This window comes from Triticum dicoccoides, chromosome 5B, assembly GCF_002162155.2.
Source record: "Triticum dicoccoides isolate Atlit2015 ecotype Zavitan chromosome 5B, WEW_v2.0, whole genome shotgun sequence".
Lineage (NCBI taxonomy): Eukaryota > Viridiplantae > Streptophyta > Magnoliopsida > Poales > Poaceae > Triticum > Triticum dicoccoides.
In genome coordinates this window covers 703,567,562-703,587,811 of record NC_041389.1, presented here as the reverse complement: position 1 = coordinate 703,587,811, position 20,250 = coordinate 703,567,562, and the positions used below count along the sequence as shown (strand labels likewise).

Below are 20,250 nucleotides of genomic sequence, written 5' to 3'. Positions count from 1 at the left end.
TTTACAAAGTAGGGTCAGATCTCGATTAACTTTTAAAAAAGGGTCAAAACACGAAATTTTGCCGCTAGCAGCAGCTCCCTCGCTCGCGCGCGCTGCCAGCAGCAGCAGCAACCAGCTCCTCGGTGGTGCCGGTGGCCGTAGCTGGCACGGCGGCAGGCAGCAGCTCGCAGCGCCGGCGGTAGGTCATGGCGGCGGCAGAAGGTCACGGCATGGGCGGCAGCTCATGCGGCGGAATACTGCGGCGGGAGCTAAACTTTCTGTCCTGCCAACCATTTCTATGTTTTTAGGTCCCTGTAATAAAGAGCTCAAATCCCATAGATATGAAGGAAATGGGTCAGCGTATCCAGGATCCCACAAAAAAAAATCCGAGACGGTCAAATATACGGGTATTCGGGCCAGTAAAATGGTCTCCCTCTCGTAAACCGACGGTTATTTTACCGGATAGCCCGGCTTATGAGATATGCTAGAGATGCTCTTAAACACAATTGTCTAGCCGCACTATAGTAATCTCGCAGTTGCTCTCAGTTCTCGATCCATACTTGTCCTAGAACTTTGTCCGCTTCTTCCGCGCGCCATCGCTGCTGCCACAACAACACTGCGGCCTACATGCATAATCGCCTAAGAGCAACTCCAACAGTTCCCCTAACTCCAAAATAATCGCCGTTTACGGGAAGTTGGGGCAAAAAAAACCTCTCCAACAGTTCCGGTAAAGTGGTTGTCGGGGGAGCGGGGGCGAGGTGGTGTTGGCGGCGACATCGGGGAAGTTGTGGCGACCGTGCGGCGAGGCGGTGGTGACGGTGACGTTGGAAGGTGGCGTGCTATGGAGGATGTATGTGGATGTGGACTGCTGGCCTGGGCACTGGAACTAGGCGACGACACAACAGGTGGGGCGGCCCGGAGTGCTAGCTGTCAATGGGAGGAAGAGAATGGCCTATGTGCCACCAACTGGCGGGCCAGGGGGAGGAGTAACATGTCCGTGCCGACGCAAACGAGGTCCAAATATGGGCCTGATATGGGTCATTCGGCGGATAAAATGTGAACGCGTGTCCGTTTGAGTCAGCGCGTTGGGTAGACTTTTGTGTTCGTTTCAACTCAAACAGACACGCACGATGAAATGCGTCGGCGCGTTGGAGTTTGCTCTAAAGCAGGGGCCGAGCTGGGCCCGGGGCACCCAGGGCCCAGGCCCGGGGCGTAGAATTTTTACTAGCCTATTATATATGTATGATTTTCTGCAGGCCCGGGGTGCAGAGCCCAGTAAAACGAAGGCCCAGAGCGGCATTTGCTGTCTCACCTCATGAAACAGACGCACGAGCACAAGGAGACTTCTCTCGAAAAAAAGAGAACACGAGGAGACCTCCAACTCACGCACGCGCAATAGGAAAATAGGAAACTGACGGGCGCACGCACATCACGAATCTTCAGGAGACGCCAGCGATCGCGAGGCCGACGCCGATCTAACGCGCACACGACGCACGCAAGATCAATCTGCAGAAGTGCAGAGTCCAAACTCCAGCGCTCACGCCGGCCGCCGGCGCCGGCGTTCGCCGCCGTCTCGGCTACTGCTGGACAGCCCTCCTGTGCGCAGTGCGCTGTTCGTCCAATCTACCGCTTCTTGACTGCCGTACCTTGGTATTTTTTTTATGCTTTCCCAGTTTCCCTTGAATAGCTGATATGCTTCTGCTCATATCATGTTCTACAACGTCGGTGTGTATCAGTGTATATAAACTGCTCTTAATTGGAGTAATGTGTGTATGTGTATCAAGTCATATATCTAGTGTACCGTTGAACTCAAATTAATGTAATTGCCAATTTCATTTCATATTATAGAAAAACAAGATGAAGAGATTTTTTTCACCGGTGTCGGTAACGAGTGTGTATGTGTATCAAGTCATATATGAACGTTAAATTTTTTCCTTGTGGCAAAATTTTTTTTAGGCCCGGGGCTTGCTGCAATCCTGACTCCGCCACTGCTCTGAAGGAACGGGGAGGAGACGGAGAGCCACATGTGTTGTCTTCTTTATTTATTTTTAGGTCGACAACACCTAATTCAAGAAAATGTTGCATTGAAAATTGTAAACTTTTATTAAAATATAAGGGTTTACTTGAAGCCCAGATCCTAGTTCAGTTGGGGCCGCCCGTGTCGTCGCTGCATCTCTCGGGTGCGAAGTGGATCTTGCCGGCCACGACGTCGTAGACAAAACGCGTGTCCACCTGCTGCATCGCGCCGATGATTGTGGTGTGCTCGCTCGGCACCACGGCGAGGCAGATGTCTTGGTTAACAAAGACGAAGAGCTGTTGCGGCCTGATCACGAGGTCACCGTCCTGCTCCCGACCCTCCTCGAACACGAAGTGCAGCGTCACCGTAGGCAGGTGCGGGAAGGCGGCCTGAGTCCCGCCGCTGAAGCAGAGGCGATACCCGTGGCGCTTCACGAGCGGCATCCCCAGTCCCTTGACGTGCTCCTCCACGGCAGGCTCCAGGACGTTGTACACGAGCTGCGTCATGGTCATCGTGCTCGTCCCGGGATCGATCAGGCACCCGCCGTGCCACCTACCGTGCGACATGAAGCGCCGGAAAATTTCCCTCATGCGGCGTCCGGGTGGCGGGACCAGGCGCTTCCCGGCCACGCTGACGCCGAGGAGTTCGACGAAGTAGGCGCTGAAATCCGGGTTGGTCGTGTAGCGCATGAAGAGGATGTTGGTGCTCTTCATGTGGCCCGTGGCCGGGACATCGGCGCCGAACCGGAGGAAGCCGTGCCTGTTCGGATGCCCGGGCCCGAAGAGGCAGTAGGAGAAGCGGCCGTCCTGCCCGTGCTGGTGGAGCCGAGTCCAGATGACCGACGGTCTCTGCTTCCCCAGGCCGAGGACGCCGGCCAGTACTCCATGGCTGTGGAACCCTGTGGCGGTGTGCGCGCAGCCAAAGACGACGCCACCAACCTCCGCTGCTGCGGCGCGGCCGCCATCGTTTGCGAAGGCGAAGGTCTCGTTGCCGAGCACACCCCTTGCGTGCGCGCCGTCGAGGCGGTTGGCCCGGAACTCGCAATCGGTGCCCCTGGATGGCTTATGACACAGGTCGCTCCTGCGCGAGACGCTTCTGAACGACGACGAGATCTCCGGGTTGAAGGGCGGCGGAATCTGTGGGAATGGATGCGCAATCGGCATGCACTGCATCCACGTCAGGCTGCTGACCGTGTCCAGCACCAGGTCGTACGTGCGACGGCCGCGGCCCGTCCCGACGGTGGTGGCCACACTGTACGTGAACCCTCTCGGACCGTGGATGTGCGGCCGAAGCGCAGTGGTTGCTGCCTGCTCGTTGAGGTGCAGGAAGCCGCCGCCGTCGACGTGCATGGTGCTGTTCCAGCCATCGTTCAGGACCAGGCGCAGGCTGAAGCCTCTGCTGGTGCGTGGTGTGCCATCTTTTGCAGAGGCAGGCTGGAGGAACGCCGAAAGCGAGGCAAGCACCAACGGGAGGAGGACGAGAGCGCGTGTGTCAAGCTCCATGGTTGCAGCAACGCAGTCACACACTAGCTAGAGAACCTAACTTTGGTGGTTTGCATGCAACAGTCTTCGCTAGTACCTTTTGTACATGAAGAGTTAATTGTTCATTGTTGAGGGTTGCACTAACAAACTTTGGTGCCAAAATCCATATGTATATCTCCTATGTATATGCCTATCTTAATTTAATGTGCACCAATTCATGTGAGTATACTGCAATGTTTGTCTTTGCCTTACTGAGTTATAGTTTCTATAGATAGAGTTAATTATTGAGCAAGAGTTTTGGGCTGCATTAATTATGTAGAGAAAAAGTTATGTTTTAGATTTGCATATCCCTTCACTCTCACTCATGTAGGAGATACATGCCAATTAACTCATGCAAACATGAATCAAATCCTAAAGCGAAAGCCATATCCGATATGATCATTTTACTCTAAGCGAGATACACTTTGCGTTGATAGAGTTAAATGTTGAGCACGGTTTTGGCCACATTAACTCTGTAGCGAAAATTCCCTTTTAGATTTGGGCTTCATTAATTATGTATAGAAAAGTTCCTTTTTAGATTTGCATATCCCTTCACTCCCACTCATGTAGGAGATACATACCAATTAACTCAAGCAAACATGAAGCAAAAGTCATATATATCCAATACGCTCATTTTACTCTAAGCGAGATACTTTGTGTAAATAGAGTTAAATGTTGAGCAATGGTTTGGCAAAAATACCTTTTGAGATTTATATATCCCTTGCACAACATGAATTAACTCATGCGGGTACGATTTAAAGAATATTGTTAAATCCACTGCTGTCAGTGCTTATCAAAGCTGAGTTGTGACAACGTAATTTATTCATTTCAGCTATCTCGTGCTAAAAAGCAAAGATACATATATGCATGATAATACAAGATGATCATCTTGCATTGAGCAAATTACCGATTTGTTTGTGCGATTCAGTCGACCCCTACTTAAATCTAATAGTCCTGAAACAAGCAAAGGTACTTCATTTACCAGTCCTAGCCCACTAGTAGAAAATGGGCCATTTGTCCCGGTTCCAAAGGCCCATTAGCCCCGGTTCTGGAACCGGGATTAAAAGGTCGGGACTAAAACCCAGCACCTTTAGTCCCGGTTCATTTACGCACTAGAACAGATGGCACGGGTCGCTGCGGCGAGCCCAAGCAGGAGGGCCTTTAGTCCCAGTTGGTAACACCAACCGGGACCAAATGGCATCCGTGCGTCAGCAGCTCAGGAGCTGGGTTTTTTGTTTTTTTGGAAGGGGGGGGGGGGTTTAGGGGTTTTGGAGGGTTAATTTAGCGGTTTCATATATTGTGTTAGCTAACTAATAGAGAGAAGTGACCTCTCTATTATCTCCGTGCTTGGTCGACACTCGCTAGCTACTATACGTATAGAGAGAACTCGACACGCTAGCTAGTAAGCAAATGAAGGAACCATTAACTACACAAGATCGTCATTAACATATACAGAGAGAAGTGACCTCTCTTTCTCCGAGAGATTGGTCGAACAACAAGCTTTCGTATATCTATCCGACGCTACTAGCTACATATATACAATATAAGATCTCTTAAAAATCCTAACATTTAAGGTCTATTTCAACTTCCACATGGTATTCTCTGGCTTTATGTATGACGTGGTCAAGAAAGAATCCCGCCAATTCCTCTTGAATAGCTCGTATGCAATCATGTGCTAGGAGTTCATCCCGCATCTGCCACATCTAATTTAAAAAAGTGGGTCATACATACATATAAATGAAACTCAACACAAATGATGGTAATAAAATAAAATTGTGAATTCTTTTGTTTACGTACCTCATATTATTTTTCAGAGTAGCCCCACTTAGAGGTCGTCGAGTTGTAGATGAACTCGCAAACATATTATCCACAAAAATCATTCCGGGCTTCCTGTCACAAGCACTTTACGAGAAATAGAGTTCAATCAAACTGATAATCAAGAATGCTAAATGGTATTGATGAAACTAGCTAGAATCAATGGGAGATGCGCGGAACTAGCTAGCAAGTAGTACTTACTTTCAGTTGTTTAAATTGCAGCTCCATCAGCAGTCTCGGCGTAATTGCGGTGAACTCTTTCCAAATCCTGCCAGACGAAGAGAATAATTACTTGATATCCAGGAAATGAACAAAGTTGCCGATATGGTGTGATAATGATCGATTGAACTTACTTCTGGAGCATATCAGTCATGTCCGCATACTCCTGGGGATATTTTCTTCTCAAGTCTAAGACAATTACTATTCCAGCTTCAAGCTTAATCTCTAGCAAAATAAAGTGGAATATGCACACACATGCATAACTCATCAATTACATTACTATAATTAATCTCGATTGAGTGAAACCGAATACGCACAAGACAGTAACACTCACTTGAAATTGTAAGGAAATAGTATTTTATCTTTGTTTTTTATTTTTAAGCAACGATTGTAGCAATTTGTCCTCAGTTTTAGAGACATTGTGTTTGACCGTCCACTCATGTATGACATTTGGGTTAATGAACCTAATGTCATAGATATCTGCTTTTCTGCATTCGACGATCTTCAACCTGCATAATATAGTGAGGATAAGTATATATACATGCAAATGAAAGAGCTGAGCTATATATAGAGTCTTAATTATTACAGAAGTAGTACTTACAGCCAGTAGCAAGTCATGAGTGTTTTGTCGGAGGGCCTTTTGATTGTATAACTAGAATAACTTGTCAAATTCAATATTCAAAATATCCATTCAAACGAGGTCGTGCTTCTCTTTAATTTTCATCGTCAAAGTATGCTTCCCAGACTGGCGGCATCTTTCCATGTACCATTCATGGAGTCTTCACATCATCGTTGTTAGACGAGGATGATGATCAGGTTTGACGAGAGGCTGCCCGTACTGGAATTTCAATTCATCCACCTCCATTCTTTCAAACACTATATCATCGGTCAGGTAATCAGCAGGATTGGTACCGGGCACCATGCCCGGATGATTAGCGATGATATTGCTAGACACCTTGAGCGGGGGGAGGGGGGCACGTTTGCTTCGCCTGTTTGCTCGTGCGGCCTTTGTACCTAGCAAATGTCGTTTTAGTGTTGACCAATTGCTATCGCCATTGACTGTGGTGGTAGCCGTCTTAGACTATCGCCGGAGACGATGACGGTAGGAAAAAGGATCAGATCCCGAAATTTTTACAAAGTAGGGTCAGATCTCGATTAACTTTTAAAAAAGGGTCAAAACACGAAATTTTGCCACTAGCAGCAGCTCCCTCGCTCGCGCGCGCGGCCAGCAGCAGCAGCAACCAGCTCCTGGGTGGTGCCGGTGGCCGTAGCTGGCACGGCGGCAGGCAGCAGCTCGCAGCGCCGGCGGTAGGTCATGGCGGCGGCAGAAGGTCACGGCATGGGCGGCAGCTCGTGCGGCGGAATACTGCGGCGGGAGCTAAACTTTCTGTCCTGCCAACCATTTCTATGTTTTTAGGTCCCTGTAATAAAGAGCTCAAATCCCATAGATATGAAGGAAATGGGTCAGCGTATCCAGGATCCCACAAAAAAAAATCCGAGACGGTCAAATATACGGGTATTCGGGCCAGTAAAATGGTCTCCCTCTCGTAAACCGATGGTTATTTTACCGGATAGCCCGGCTTATGAGATATGCTAGAGATGCTCTTAAACACAATTGTCTAGCCGCACTATAGTAATCTCGTAGTTGCTCTCAGTTCTCGATCCATACTTGTCCTAGAACTTTGTCCGCTTCTTCCGCGCGCCATCGCTGCTGCCACAACAACACTGCGGCCTACATGCATAATCGCCTAAGAGCAACTCCAACAGTTCCCCTAACTCCAAAATAATCGCCGTTTACGGGAAGTTGGGGCAAAAAAAACCTCTCCAACAGTTCCGGTAAAGTGGTTGTCGGGGGAGTGGGGGCGAGGTGGTGTTGGCGGCGACATCGGGGAAGTTGTGGCGACCGTGCGGCGAGGCGGTGGTGACGGTGACGTTGGAAGGTGGCGTGCTGTGGAGGATGTATGTGGATGTGGACTGCTGGCCTGGCACTGGAACTAGGCGACGACACAACAGGTGGGGCGGCCCGGAGTGCTAGCTGTCGATGGGAGGAAGAGAATGGCCTATGTGCCACCAACTGGCGGGCCAGGGGGAGGAGTAACATGTCCGTGCCGACGCAAACGAGGTCCAAATATGGGCCTGATATGGGTCATCCGGCGGATAAAAAGTGAACGCGTGTCCGTTTGAGTCAGCGCGTTGGGCAGACTTTTGTGTTCGTTTCAACTCAAACAGACACGCACGATGAAATGCGTCGGCGCGTTGGAGTTTGCTCTAAAGCAGGGGCCGAGCTGGGCCCGGGGCACCCAGGGCCCAGGCCCGGGGCGTAGAATTTTTACTAGCCTATTATATATGTATGATTTTCTGCAGGCCCGGGGTGCAGAGCCCAGTAAAACGAAGGCCCAGAGCGGCATTTGCTGTCTCACCTCATGAAACAGACGCACGAGCACAAGGAGACTTCTCTCGAAAAAAAAAGAGCACGAGGAGACCTCCAACTCACGCACGCGCAATAGGAAAATAGGAAACTGACGGGCGCACGCACATCACGAATCTTCAGGAGACGCCAGCGATCGCGAGGCCGACGCCGATCTAACGCGCACACGACGCACGCAAGATCAATCTGCAGAAGTGCAGAGTCCAAACTCCAGCGCTCACGCCGGCCGCCGGCGCCGGCGTTCGCCGCCGTCTCGGCTACTGCTGGACAGCCCTCCTGTGCGCAGTGCGCTGTTCGTCCAATCTACCGCTTCTTGACTGCCGTACCTTGGTATTTTTTTTTATGCTTTCCCAGTTTCCCTTGAATAGCTGATATGCTTCTGCTCATATCATGTTCTACAACGTCGGTGTGTATCAGTGTATATAAACTGCTCTTAATTGGAGTAATGTGTGTATGTGTATCAAGTCATATATCTAGTGTACCGTTGAACTCAAATTAATGTAATTGCCAATTTCATTTCATATTATAGAAAAACAAGATGAAGAGATTTTTTTCACCGGTGTCGGTAACGAGTGTGTATGTGTATCAAGTCATATATGAACGTTAAATTTTTTCCTTGTGGCAAAATTTTTTTTAGGCCCGGGGCTTGCTCCAATCCTGACTCCGCCACTGCTCCGAAGGAACGGGGAGGAGACGGAGAGCCACATGTGTTGTCTTCTTTATTTATTTTTAGGTCGACAACACCTAATTCAAGAAAATGTTGCATTGAAAATTGTAAACTTTTATTAAAATATAAGGGTTTACTTGAAGCCCAGATCCTAGTTCAGTTGGGGCCGCCCGTGTCGTCGCTGCATCTCTCGGGTGCGAAGTGGATCTTGCCGGCCACGACGTCGTAGACAAAACGCGTGTCCACCTGCTGCATCGCGCCGATGATTGTGGTGTGCTCGCTCGGTACCACGGCGAGGCAGATGTCTTGGTTAACGAAGACGAAGAGCTGTTGCGGCCTGATCACGAGGTCACCGTCCTGCTCCCCAACCTCCTCGAACACGAAGTGCAGCGTCACCGTCGGCAGGTGCGGGAAGACGGCCTGAGTCCCGCCGCTGAAGCAGAGGCGATACCCGTGGCGCTTCACGAGCGGCATCCCCAGTCCCTTGACGTGCTCCTCCACGGCAGGCTCCAGGACGTTGTACACGAGCTGCGTCATGGTCATCGTGCTCGTCCCGGGATCGATCAGGCACCCGCCGTGCCACCTACCGCGCGACATGAAGCGCCGGAAAATTACCCTCATGCGGCGTCCGGGTGGCGGGACCAGGCGCTTCCCGGCCACGCTGACGCCGAGGAGTTCGACGAAGTAGGCGCTGAAATCCGGGTTGGTCGTGTAGCGCATGAAGAGGATGTTGGTGCTCTTCATGTGGCCCGTAGCCGGGACATCGGCGCCGAACCGGAGGAAGCCGTGCCTGTTCGGATGCCCGGGCCCGAAGAGGCAGTAGGAGAAGCGGCCGTCCTGCCCGTGCTGGTGGAGCCGAGTCCAGATGACCGACGGTCTCTGCTTCCCCAGGCCGAGGACGCCGGCCAGTACTCCATGGCTGTGGAACCCTATGGCGGTGTGCGCGCAGCCAAAGACGACGCCACCAACCTCCGCTGCTGCGGCGCGGCCGCCATCGTTTGCGAAGGCGAAGGTCTCGTTGCCGAGCACACCCCTTGCGTGCGCGCCGTCGAGGCGGTTGGCCCGGAACTCGCAATCGGTGCCCCTGGATGGCTTATGACACTGGTCGCTCCTGCGCGAGACGCTTCTGAACGACGACGAGGTCTCCGGGTTGAAGGGCGGCGGAATCTGTGGGAATGGATGCGCAATCGGCATGCACTGCATCCACGTCAGGCTGCTGACCGTGTCCAGCACCAGGTCGTACGTGCGACGGCCGCGGCCCGTCCCGACGGTGGTGGCCACACTGTACGTGAACCCTCTCGGACCGTGGATGTGCGGCCGAAGCGCAGTGGTTGCTGCCTGCTCGTTGAGGTGCAGGAAGCCACCGCCGTCGACGTGCATGGTGCTGTTCCAGCCATCGTTCAGGACCAGGCGCAGGCTGAAGCCTCTGCTGGTGCGTGGTGTGCCATCTTTTGCAGAGGCAGGCTGGAGGAACGCCGAAAGCGAGGCAAGCACCAACGGGAGGAGGACGAGAGCGCGTGTGTCAAGCTCCATGGTTGCAGCAACGCAGTCACACACTAGCTAGAGAACCTAACTTTGGTGGTTTGCATGCAACAGTCTTCGCTAGTACCTTTTGTACATGAAGAGTTAATTGTTCATTGTTGAGGGTTGCACTAACAAACTTTGGTGCCAAAATCCATATGTATATCTCCTATGTATATGCCTATCTTAATTTAATGTGCACCAATTCATGTGAGTATACTGCAATGTTTGTCTTTGCCTTACTGAGTTATAGTTTCTATAGATAGAGTTAATTATTGAGCAAGAGTTTTGGGCTGCATTAATTATGTAGAGAAAAAGTTATGTTTTAGATTTGCATATCCCTTCACTCTCACTCATGTAGGAGATACATGCCAATTAACTCATGCAAACATGAATCAAATCCTAAAGCGAAAGCCATATCCGATATGATCATTTTACTCTAAGCGAGATACACTTTGCGTTGATAGAGTTAAATGTTGAGCACGGTTTTGGCCACATTAACTCTGTAGCGAAAATTCCCTTTTAGATTTGGGCTTCATTAATTATGTATAGAAAAGTTCCTTTTTAGATTTGCATATCCCTTCACTCCCACTCATGTAGGAGATACATACCAATTAACTCATGCAAACATGAAGCAAAAGTCATATATATCCAATACGCTCATTTTACTCTAAGCGAGATACTTTGTGTAAATAGAGTTAAATGTTGAGCAATGGTTTGGCAAAAATACCTTTTGAGATTTATATATCCCTTGCACAACATGAATTAACTCATGCGGGTACGATTTAAAGAATATTGTTAAATCCACTACTGTCAGTGCTTATCAAAGCTGAGTTGTGACAACGTAATTTATTCATTTCAGCTATCTCGTGCTAAAAAGCAAAGATACATATATGCATGATAATACAAGATGATCATCTTGCATTGAGCAAATTACCGATTTGTTTGTGCGATTCAGTCGACCCCTACTTAAATCTAATAGTCCTGAAACAAGCAAAGGTACTTCATTTACCAGTCCTAGCCCACTAGTAGAAAATGGGCCATTTGTCCCGGTTCCAGAGGCCCATTAGCCCCGGTTCTGGAACCGGGACTAAAAGGTCGGGACTAAAACCCAGCACCTTTAGTCCCGGTTCATTTACGAACTAGAACAGATGGCACGGGCCGCTGCGGTGAGCCCAAGCAGGAGGGCCTTTAGTCCCGGTTGGTAACACCAACCGGAACCAAATGGCATCCGTGCGTCAGCAGCTCAGGAGCTGGGTTTTTTGTTTTTTTGGAAGGGGGGGGGGGGTTTAGGGGTTTTGGAGGGTTAATTTAGCGGTTTCATATATTGTGTTAGCTAACTAATAGAGAGAAGTGACCTCTCTATTATCTCCGTGCTTGGTCGACACTAGCTAGCTACTATACGTATAGATAGAACTCGACACGCTAGCTAGTAAGCAAATGAAGGAACCATTAACTACACAAGATCGTCATTAACATATACAGAGAGAAGTGACCTCTCTTTCTCCGAGAGATTGGTCGAACAACAAGCTTTCGTATATCTATCCGACGCTACTAGCTACATATATACAATATAAGATCTCTTAAAAATCCTAACATCTAAGGTCTATTTCAACTTCCACATGGTATTCTCTGGCTTTATGTATGACGTGGTCAAGAAAGAATCCCGCCAATTCCTCTTGAATAGCTCGTATGCAATCATGTGCTAGGAGTTCATCCCGCATCTGCCACATCTAATTTAAAAAAGTGGGTCATACATACATATAAATGAAACTCAACACAAATGATGGTAATAAAATAAAATTGTGAATTCTTTTGTTTACGTACCTCATATTATTTTTCAGAGTAGCCCCACTTAGAGGTCGTCGAGTTGTAGATGAACTCGCAAACATATTATCCACAAAAATCATTCCGGGCTTCCTGCCACAAGCATTTTACGAGAAATAGAGTTCAATCAAACTGATAATCAAGAATGCTAAATGGTATTGATGAAACTAGCTAGAATCAATGGGAGATGCGCGGAACTAGCTAGCAAGTAGTACTTACTTTCAGTTGTTTAAATTGCAGCTCCATCGGCAGTCTCGGCGTAATTGCGGTGAACTCTTTCCAAATCCTGCCACACGAAGAGAATAATTACTTGATATCCAGGAAATGAACAAAGTTGCCGATATGGTGTGATAATGATCGATTGAACTTACTTCTGGAGCATATCAGTCATGTCCGCATACTCCTGGGGATATTTTCTTCTCGAGTCTAAGACAATTACTATTCCAGCTTCAAGCTTAATCTCTAGCAAAATAAAGTGGAATATGCACACACATGCATAACTCATCAATTACATTACTATAATTAATCTCGATTGAGTGAAACCGAATACGCACAAGACAGTAACACTCACTTGAAATTGTAAGGAAATAGTATTTTATCTTTGTTTTTTATTTTTAAGCAATGATTGTAGCAATTTGTCCTCAGTTTTAGAGACATTGTGTTTGACCGTCCACTCATGTATGACATTTGGGTTAATGAACCTAATGTCATAGATATCTGCTTTTCTGCATTCGACGATCTTCAACCTGCATAATATAGTGAGGATAAGTATATATACATGCAAATGAAAGAGCTGAGCTATATATAGAGTCTTAATTATTACAGAAGTAGTACTTACAGCCAGTAGCAAGTCATGAGTGTTTTGTCGGAGGGCCTTTTGATTGTATAACTAGAATAACTCGTCAAATTCAATATTCAAAATATCCATTCCAACGAGGTCATGCTTCTCTTTAATTTTCATCATCAAAGTATGCTTCCCAGACTGGCGGCATCTTTCCATGTACCATTCATGGAGTCTTCACATCATCGTTGTTAGACGAGGATGATGATCAGGTTTGACAAGAGGCTGCCCGTACTGGAATTTCAATTCATCCACCTCCATTCTTTCAAACTCTATATCATCGGTCAGGTAATCAGCAGGATTGGTACCGGGCACCATGCCCGGATGATTAGCGATGATATTGCTAGACACCTTGAGCGGGAGGGGGGGGGGGCACGTTTGCTTCGCCTGTTTGCTCGTGCGGCCTTTGTACCTAGCAAATGTCGTTTTAGTGTTGACCAATTGCTATCGCCATTGACTGTGGTGGTAGCCGTCTTAGACTATCGCCGGAGACGATGACGGTAGGAAAAAGGATCAGATCCCGAAATTCTTACAAAGTAGGGTCAGATCTCGATTAACTTTTAAAAAAGGGTCAAAACACAAAATTTTGCCGCTAGCAGCAGCTCCCTCGCTCGCGCGCGCGGCCAGCAGCAGCAGCAACCAGCTCCTGGGTGGTGCCGGTGGCCGTAGCTGGCACGGCGGCAGGCAGCAGCTCGCAGCGCCGGCGGTAGGTCATGGCGGCGGCAGAAGGTCACGGCATGGGCGGCAGCTCGTGCGGCGGAATACTGCGGCGGGAGCTAAACTTTCTGTCCTGCCAACCATTTCTATGTTTTTAGGTCCCTGTAATAAAGAGCTCAAATCCCATAGATATGAAGGAAATGGGTCAGCGTATCCAGGATCCCACAAAAAAAAATCCGAGACGGTCAAATATACGGGTATTCGGCCAGTAAAATGGTCTCCCTCTCGTAAACCGACGGTTATTTTACCGGATAGCCCGGCTTATGAGATATGCTAGAGATGCTCTTAAACACAATTGTCTAGCCGCACTATAGTAATCTCGCAGTTGCTCTCAGTTCTCGATCCATACTTGTCCTAGAACTTTGTCCGCTTCTTCCGCGCGCCATCGCTGCTGCCACAACAACACTGCGGCCTACATGCATAATCGCCTAAGAGCAACTCCAACAGTTCCCCTAACTCCAAAATAATCGCCGTTTACGGGAAGTTGGGGCAAAAAAAACCTCTCCAACAGTTCCGGTAAAGTGGTTGTCGGGGGAGCGGGGGCGAGGTGGTGTTGGCGGCGACATCGGGGAAGTTGTGGCGACCGTGCGGCGAGGCGGTGGTGACGGTGACGTTGGAAGGTGGCGTGCTGTGGAGGATGTATGTGGATGTGGACTGCTGGCCTGGGCACTGGAACTAGGCGACGACACAACAGGTGGGGCGGCCCGGAGTGCTAGCTGTCGATGGGAGGAAGAGAATGGCCTATGTGCCACCAACTGGCGGGCCAGGGGGAGGAGTAACATGTCCGTGCCAACGCAAACGAGGTCCAAATATGGGCCTGATATGGGTCATCCGGCGGATAAAAAGTGAACGCGCGTCCGTTTGAGTCAGCGCGTTGGGCAGACTTTTGTGTTCGTTTCAACTCAAACAGACACGCACGATGAAATGCGTCGGTGCGTTGGAGTTTGCTCTAAAGCAGGGGCGGAGCTGGGCCCCGGGCACCCAGGGCCCAGGCCCGGGGCGTAGAATTTTTACTAGCCTATTATATATGTATGATTTTCTGCAGGCCCGGGGTGCAGAGCCCAGTAAAATGAAGGCCCAGAGCGGCATTTGCTGTCTCACCTCATGAAACAGACGCACGAGCACAAGGAGACTTCTCTCGAAAAAAAAGAGCACGAGGAGACCTCCAACTCACGCACGCGCAACAGGAAAATAGGAAACTGACGGGCATACGCACATCACGAATCTTCAGGAGACGCCAGCGATCGCGAGGCCGACGCCGATCTAACGCGCACACGACGCACGCAAGATCAATCTGCAGAGGTGCAGAGTCCAAACTCCAGCGCTCACGCCGGCCGCCGGCGCCGGCGTTCGCCGCCGTCTCGGCTACTGCTGGACAGCCCTCCTGTGCGCAGTGCGCTGTTCGCCCAATCTACCGCTTCTTGACTGCCGTACCTTGGTATTTTTTTATGCTTTCCCAGTTTCCCTTGAATAGCTGATATGCTTCTGCTCATATCATGTTCTACAACGTCGGTGTGTATCAGTGTATATAAACTGCTCTTAATTGGAATAATGTGTGTATGTGTATCAAATCATATATCTAGTGTACCGTTGAACTCAAATTAATGTAATTGCCAATTTCATTTCATATTATAGAAAAACAAGATGAAGAGATTTTTTTCACCGGTGTCTGTAACGAGTGTGTATGTGTATCAAGTCATATATGAACGTTAAATTTTTTCCTTGTGGCAAAATTTTTTTTAGGCCCGGGGCTTGCTCCAATCCTGACTCCGCCACTGCTCTGAAGGAACGGGGAGGAGACGGAGAGCCACATGTGTTGTCTTCTTTATTTATTTTTAGGTCGACAACACCTAATTCAAGAAAAATGTTGCATTGAAAATCGCAAACTTTTATTAAAATATAAGGGTTTACTTGAAGCCCAGATCCTAGTTCAGTTGGGGCCGCCCGTGTCGTCGCTGCATCTCTCGGGTGCGAAGTGGATCTTGCCGGCCACGACGTCGTAGACAAAACGCGTGTCCACCTGCTGCATCGCGCCGATGATTGTGGTGTGCTCGCTCGGCACCACGGCGAGGCAGATGTCTTGGTTAACGAAGACGAAGAGATGTTGCGGCCTGATCACGAGGTCACCGTCCTGCTCCCCACCCTCCTCGAACTCGAAGTGCAGCGTCACCGTCGGCAGGTGCGGGAAGGCGGCCTGAGTCCCGCCGCTGAAGCAGAGGCGATACCCGTGGCGCTTCACGAGCGGCATCCCCAGTCCCTTGACGTGCTCCTCCACGGCAGGCTCCAGGACGTTGTACGCGAGCTGCGTCATGGTCATCGTGCTCGTCCCGGGATCGATCAGGCACCCGCCGTGCCACCTACCGCGCGACATGAAGCGCCGGAAAATTTCCCTCATGCGGCGTCCGGGTGGCGGGACCAGGCGCTTCCCGGCCACGCTGACCCGAGGAGTTCGACGAAGTAGGCGCTGAAATCCGGGTTGGTCGTGTAGCGCATGAAGAGGATGTTGGTGCTCTTCATGTGGCCCGTGGCCGGGACATCGGCGCCGAACCGTAGGAAGCCGTGCCTGTTCGGATGCCCGGGCCCGAAGAGGCAGTAGGAGAAGCGGCCGTCCTGCCCGTGCTGGTGGAGCCGAGTCCAGATGACCGACGGTCTCTGCTTCCCCAGGCCGAGGACGCCGGCCAGTACTCCATGGCTGTGGAACCCTGTGGCGGTGTGCGCGCAGCCAAAGACGACGCCACCAACCTCCGCTGCTGCGGCGGGGCCGCCATCGTCCGCGAAGGCGAAGGTCTCGTTGCGGAGCACACCCCTTGCGTGCGCGCCGTCGAGGCGGTTGGCCCGGAACTCGCAATCGGTGCCCCTGGATGGCTTATGACACAGGTCGCTCCTGCGCGAGACGCGTCTGAACGACGACGAGATCTCCGGGTTGAAGGGCGGCGGAATCTGTGGGAATGGATGCGCAATCTGCATGCACTGCATCCACGTCAGGCTGCTGACCTTGTCCAGCACCAGGTCGTACGTGTGGCGGCCGCGGCCCGTCCCGACGGTGGTGGCCACACTGTACGTGAACCCTCTCGGACCGTGGATGTGCGGCCGAAGCGCAGTGGTTGCTGCCTGCTCGTTGAGGTGCAGGAAGCCGCCGCCGTCGACGTGCATGGTGCTGTTCCAGCCATCGTTCAGGACCAGGCGCAGGCTGAAGCCTCTGCTGGTGCGTGGTGTGCCATCTTTTGCAGAGGCAGGCTGGAGGAACGCCGAAAGCGAGGCAAGCACCAACGGGAGGAGGACGAGAGCGCGTGTGTCAAGCTCCATGGTTGCAGCAACGCAGTCACACACTAGCTAGAGAACCTAACTTTGGTGGTTTGCATGCAACAGTCTTCGCTAGTACCTTTTGTACATGAAGAGTTAATTGTTCATTGTTGAGGGTTGCACTAACAAACTTTGGTGCCAAAATCCATATGTATATCTCCTATGTATATGCCTATCTTCATTTAATGTGCACCAATTCATGTGAGTATACTGCAATGTTTGTCTTTGCCTTACTGAGTTATAGTTTCTATAGATAGAGTTAATTATTGAGCAAGAGTTTTGGGCTGCATTAATTATGTAGAGAAAAAGTTATGTTTTAGATTTGCATATCCCTTCACTCTCACTCATGTAGGAGATACATGCCAATTAACTCATGCAAACATGAATCAAATCCTAAAGCGAAAGCCATATCCGATATGATCATTTTACTCTAAGCGAGATACACTTTGCGTTGATAGAGTTAAATGTTGAGCACGGTTTTGGCCACATTAACTCTGTAGCGAAAATTCCCTTTTAGATTTGGGCTTCATTAATTATGTATAGAAAAGTTCCTTTTTAGATTTGCATATCCCTTCACTCCCACTCATGTAGGAGATACATACCAATTAACTCATGCAAACATGAAGCAAAAGTCATATATATCCAATACGCTCATTTTACTCTAAGCGAGATACTTTGTGTAAATAGAGTTAAATGTTGAGCAATGGTTTGGCAAAAATACCTTTTGAGATTTATATATCCCTTGCACAACATGAATTAACTCATGCGGGTACGATTTAAAGAATATTGTTAAATCCACTACTGTCAGTGCTTATCAAAGCTGAGTTGTGACAACGTAATTTATTCATTTCAGCTATCTCGTGCTAAAAAGCAAAGATACATATATGCATGATAATACAAGATGATCATCTTGCATTGAGCAAATTACCGATTTGTTTGTGCGATTCAGTCGACCCCTACTTAAATCTAATAGTCCTGAAACAAGCAAAGGTACTTCATTTACCAGTCCTAGCCCACTAGTAGAAAATGGGCCATTTGTCCCGGTTCCAGAGGCCCATTAGCCCCGGTTCTGGAACCGGGACTAAAAGGTCGGGACTAAAACCCAGCACCTTTAGTCCCGGTTCATTTACGAACTAGGACAGATGGCACGGGCCGCTGCGGCGAGCCCAAGCAGGAGGGCCTTTACTCCCGGCAAATGGCATCCGTGCGTCAGCAGCTCAGGAGCTGGGTTTTTTGTTTTTTTGGAAGGGGGGGGGGGTTTAGGGGTTTTGGAGGGTTAATTTAGCGGTTTCATATATTGTGTTAGCTAACTAATAGAGAGAAGTGACCTCTCTATTATCTCCGTGCTTGGTCGACACTAGCTAGCTACTATACGTATAGAGAGAACTCGACACGCTAGCTAGTAAGCAAATGAAGGAACCATTAACTACACAAGATCGTCATTAACATATACAGAGAGAAGTGACCTCTTTTTCTCCGAGAGATTGGTCGAACAATAAGCTTTTGTATATCTATCCGACGCTACTAGCTACATATATACAATATAAGATCTCTTACAAATCCTAACATCTAAGGTCTATTTCAACTTCCACATGGTATTCTCCGGCTTTATGTATGACGTGGTCAAGAAAGAATCCCGCCAATTCCTCTTGAATAGCTCATATGCAATCATGTGCTAGGAGTTCATCCCGCATCTGCCACATCTAATTTAAAAAAGTGGGTCATACATATATATAAATGAAACTCAACACAAATGATGGTAATAAAATAAAATTGTGAATTCTTTTGTTTACGTACCTCATATTATTTTTCAGAGTAGCCCCACTTAGAGGTCGTCGAGTTGTAGATGAACTCGCAAACATATTATCCACAAAAATCATTCCGGGCTTCCTGCCACAAGCACTTTACGAGAAATAGAGTTCAATCAAACTGATAATCAAGAATGCTAAATGGTATTGATGAAACTAGCTAGAATCAATGGGAGATGCGCGGAACTAGCTAGCAAGTAGTACTTACTTTCAGTTGTTTAAATTGCAGCTCCGTCGGCAGTCTCGGCGTAATTGCGGTGAACTCTTTCCAAATCCTGCCAGACGAAGAGAATAATTACTTGATATCCTGGAAATGAACAAAGTTGCCAATATGGTGTGATAATGATCGATTGAACTTACTTCTGGAGCATATCAGTCATGTCCGCATACTCCTGGGGATATTTTCTTCTCGAGTCTATGACAATTACTATTCCAGCTTCAAGCTTAATCTCTAGCAAAATAAAGTGGAATATGCACACACATGCATAACTCATCAATTACATTACTATAATTAATCTTGATTGAGTGAAACCGAATACGCACAAGACAGTAACACTCACTTGAAATTGTAAGGAAATAGTATTTTATCTTTGTTTTTTATTTTTAAGCAACGATTGTAGCAATTTGTCCTCAGTTTTAGAGACATTGTGTTTGACCGTCCATTCATGTATGACATTTGGGTTAATGAACCTAATGTCATAGATATCTGCTTTTCTGCATTCGACGATCTTCAACCTGCATAATATAGTGAGGATAAGTATATATACATGCAAATGAAAGAGTTGATCTATATATAGAGTCTTAATTATTACAGAAGTAGTACTTACAGCTAGTAGCAAGTCACGAGTGTTTTGTCGAGGGCCTTTCGATTGTATAACTAGAATAACTCGTCAAATTCAATATTCAAAATATCCATTCCAACGAGGTCGTGCTTCTCTTTAATTTTCATTGTCAAAGTATGCTTCCCAGACTGGCGGCATCTTTCCATGTACCATTCATGGAGTCTTCGCATCATCGTTGTTAGACGAGGATGATGATCAGGTTTGATGAGAGGCTGCCCGTACTGGAATTTCAATTCATCCACCTCCATTCTTTCAAACTCTATATCATCGGTCAGGTAATCAGCAGGATTGGTACCGGGCACCATGCCCGGATGATTAGCGATGATATTGCTAGACACCTTGAGCGGGGGGGGGGGCACGTTTGCTTCGCCTGTTTGCCGAGCGGGGGATTTTTTTCCCACTTCTTCGTTCAGCTAACCTTGCATCACTGCCAGTACTTCCCAACCGCTCCGCTTCCTTATATGCCTTTTTAATAGTGTGCACATAGTTTGAATCCGGTGGAGGCGGCGGTGGTCGCTTCAGGGCATCGATAGTCCGCTTCACTTTCACCTGATCTATCTTTTCCTTTGGAGATGGATGTTTTCGTGCAAAAAAGTCCCTCACTTGGGCACACTAGTAGAAAAAGGGCCTATAGTCCCAGTTCGTAAGGGCCATTAGTACCAGTTTTTGAATCGGGACTAAAGTGTCGGTACTAATGCCCTAAACCTTTAGTCCCGGTTCTTGCATAAACCGGGACAGATGCGCAT

The 20,250-nt window shown here is 48.6% G+C and overlaps 2 protein-coding genes and 1 pseudogene across 2 annotated transcripts; all 3 read right to left on the bottom strand.

Annotated features, from left to right (window-relative positions):
• Window positions 1-2,121: 2,121 nt before the first annotated feature.
• Window positions 2,122-3,498, bottom strand: LOC119305000 (aspartic proteinase nepenthesin-1-like). Its single transcript, XM_037581644.1, has one exon. The coding sequence runs from the start codon at window positions 3,496-3,498 to the stop codon at window positions 2,122-2,124; it is 1,377 nt and encodes a 458-aa protein (XP_037437541.1).
• A 5,303-nt stretch (window positions 3,499-8,801) lies between these two features.
• Window positions 8,802-10,178, bottom strand: LOC119305006 (aspartic proteinase nepenthesin-1-like). Its single transcript, XM_037581651.1, has one exon. It carries the CDS (start codon window positions 10,176-10,178, stop codon window positions 8,802-8,804), a length of 1,377 nt encoding a protein of 458 aa, XP_037437548.1.
• A 5,303-nt stretch (window positions 10,179-15,481) lies between these two features.
• On the bottom strand, window positions 15,482-16,857 carry LOC119304958 (annotated as a pseudogene).
• Between the last annotated feature and the right edge of the window lie 3,393 nt (window positions 16,858-20,250).

Coding starts and splice junctions, on each gene's coding strand:
- LOC119305000 (XM_037581644.1), bottom strand. CDS start 3,498: ATGGAGCTTGACACACGCGCTCTCGTCCTCCTCCCGTTGGTGCTTGCC.
- LOC119305006 (XM_037581651.1), bottom strand. CDS start 10,178: ATGGAGCTTGACACACGCGCTCTCGTCCTCCTCCCGTTGGTGCTTGCC.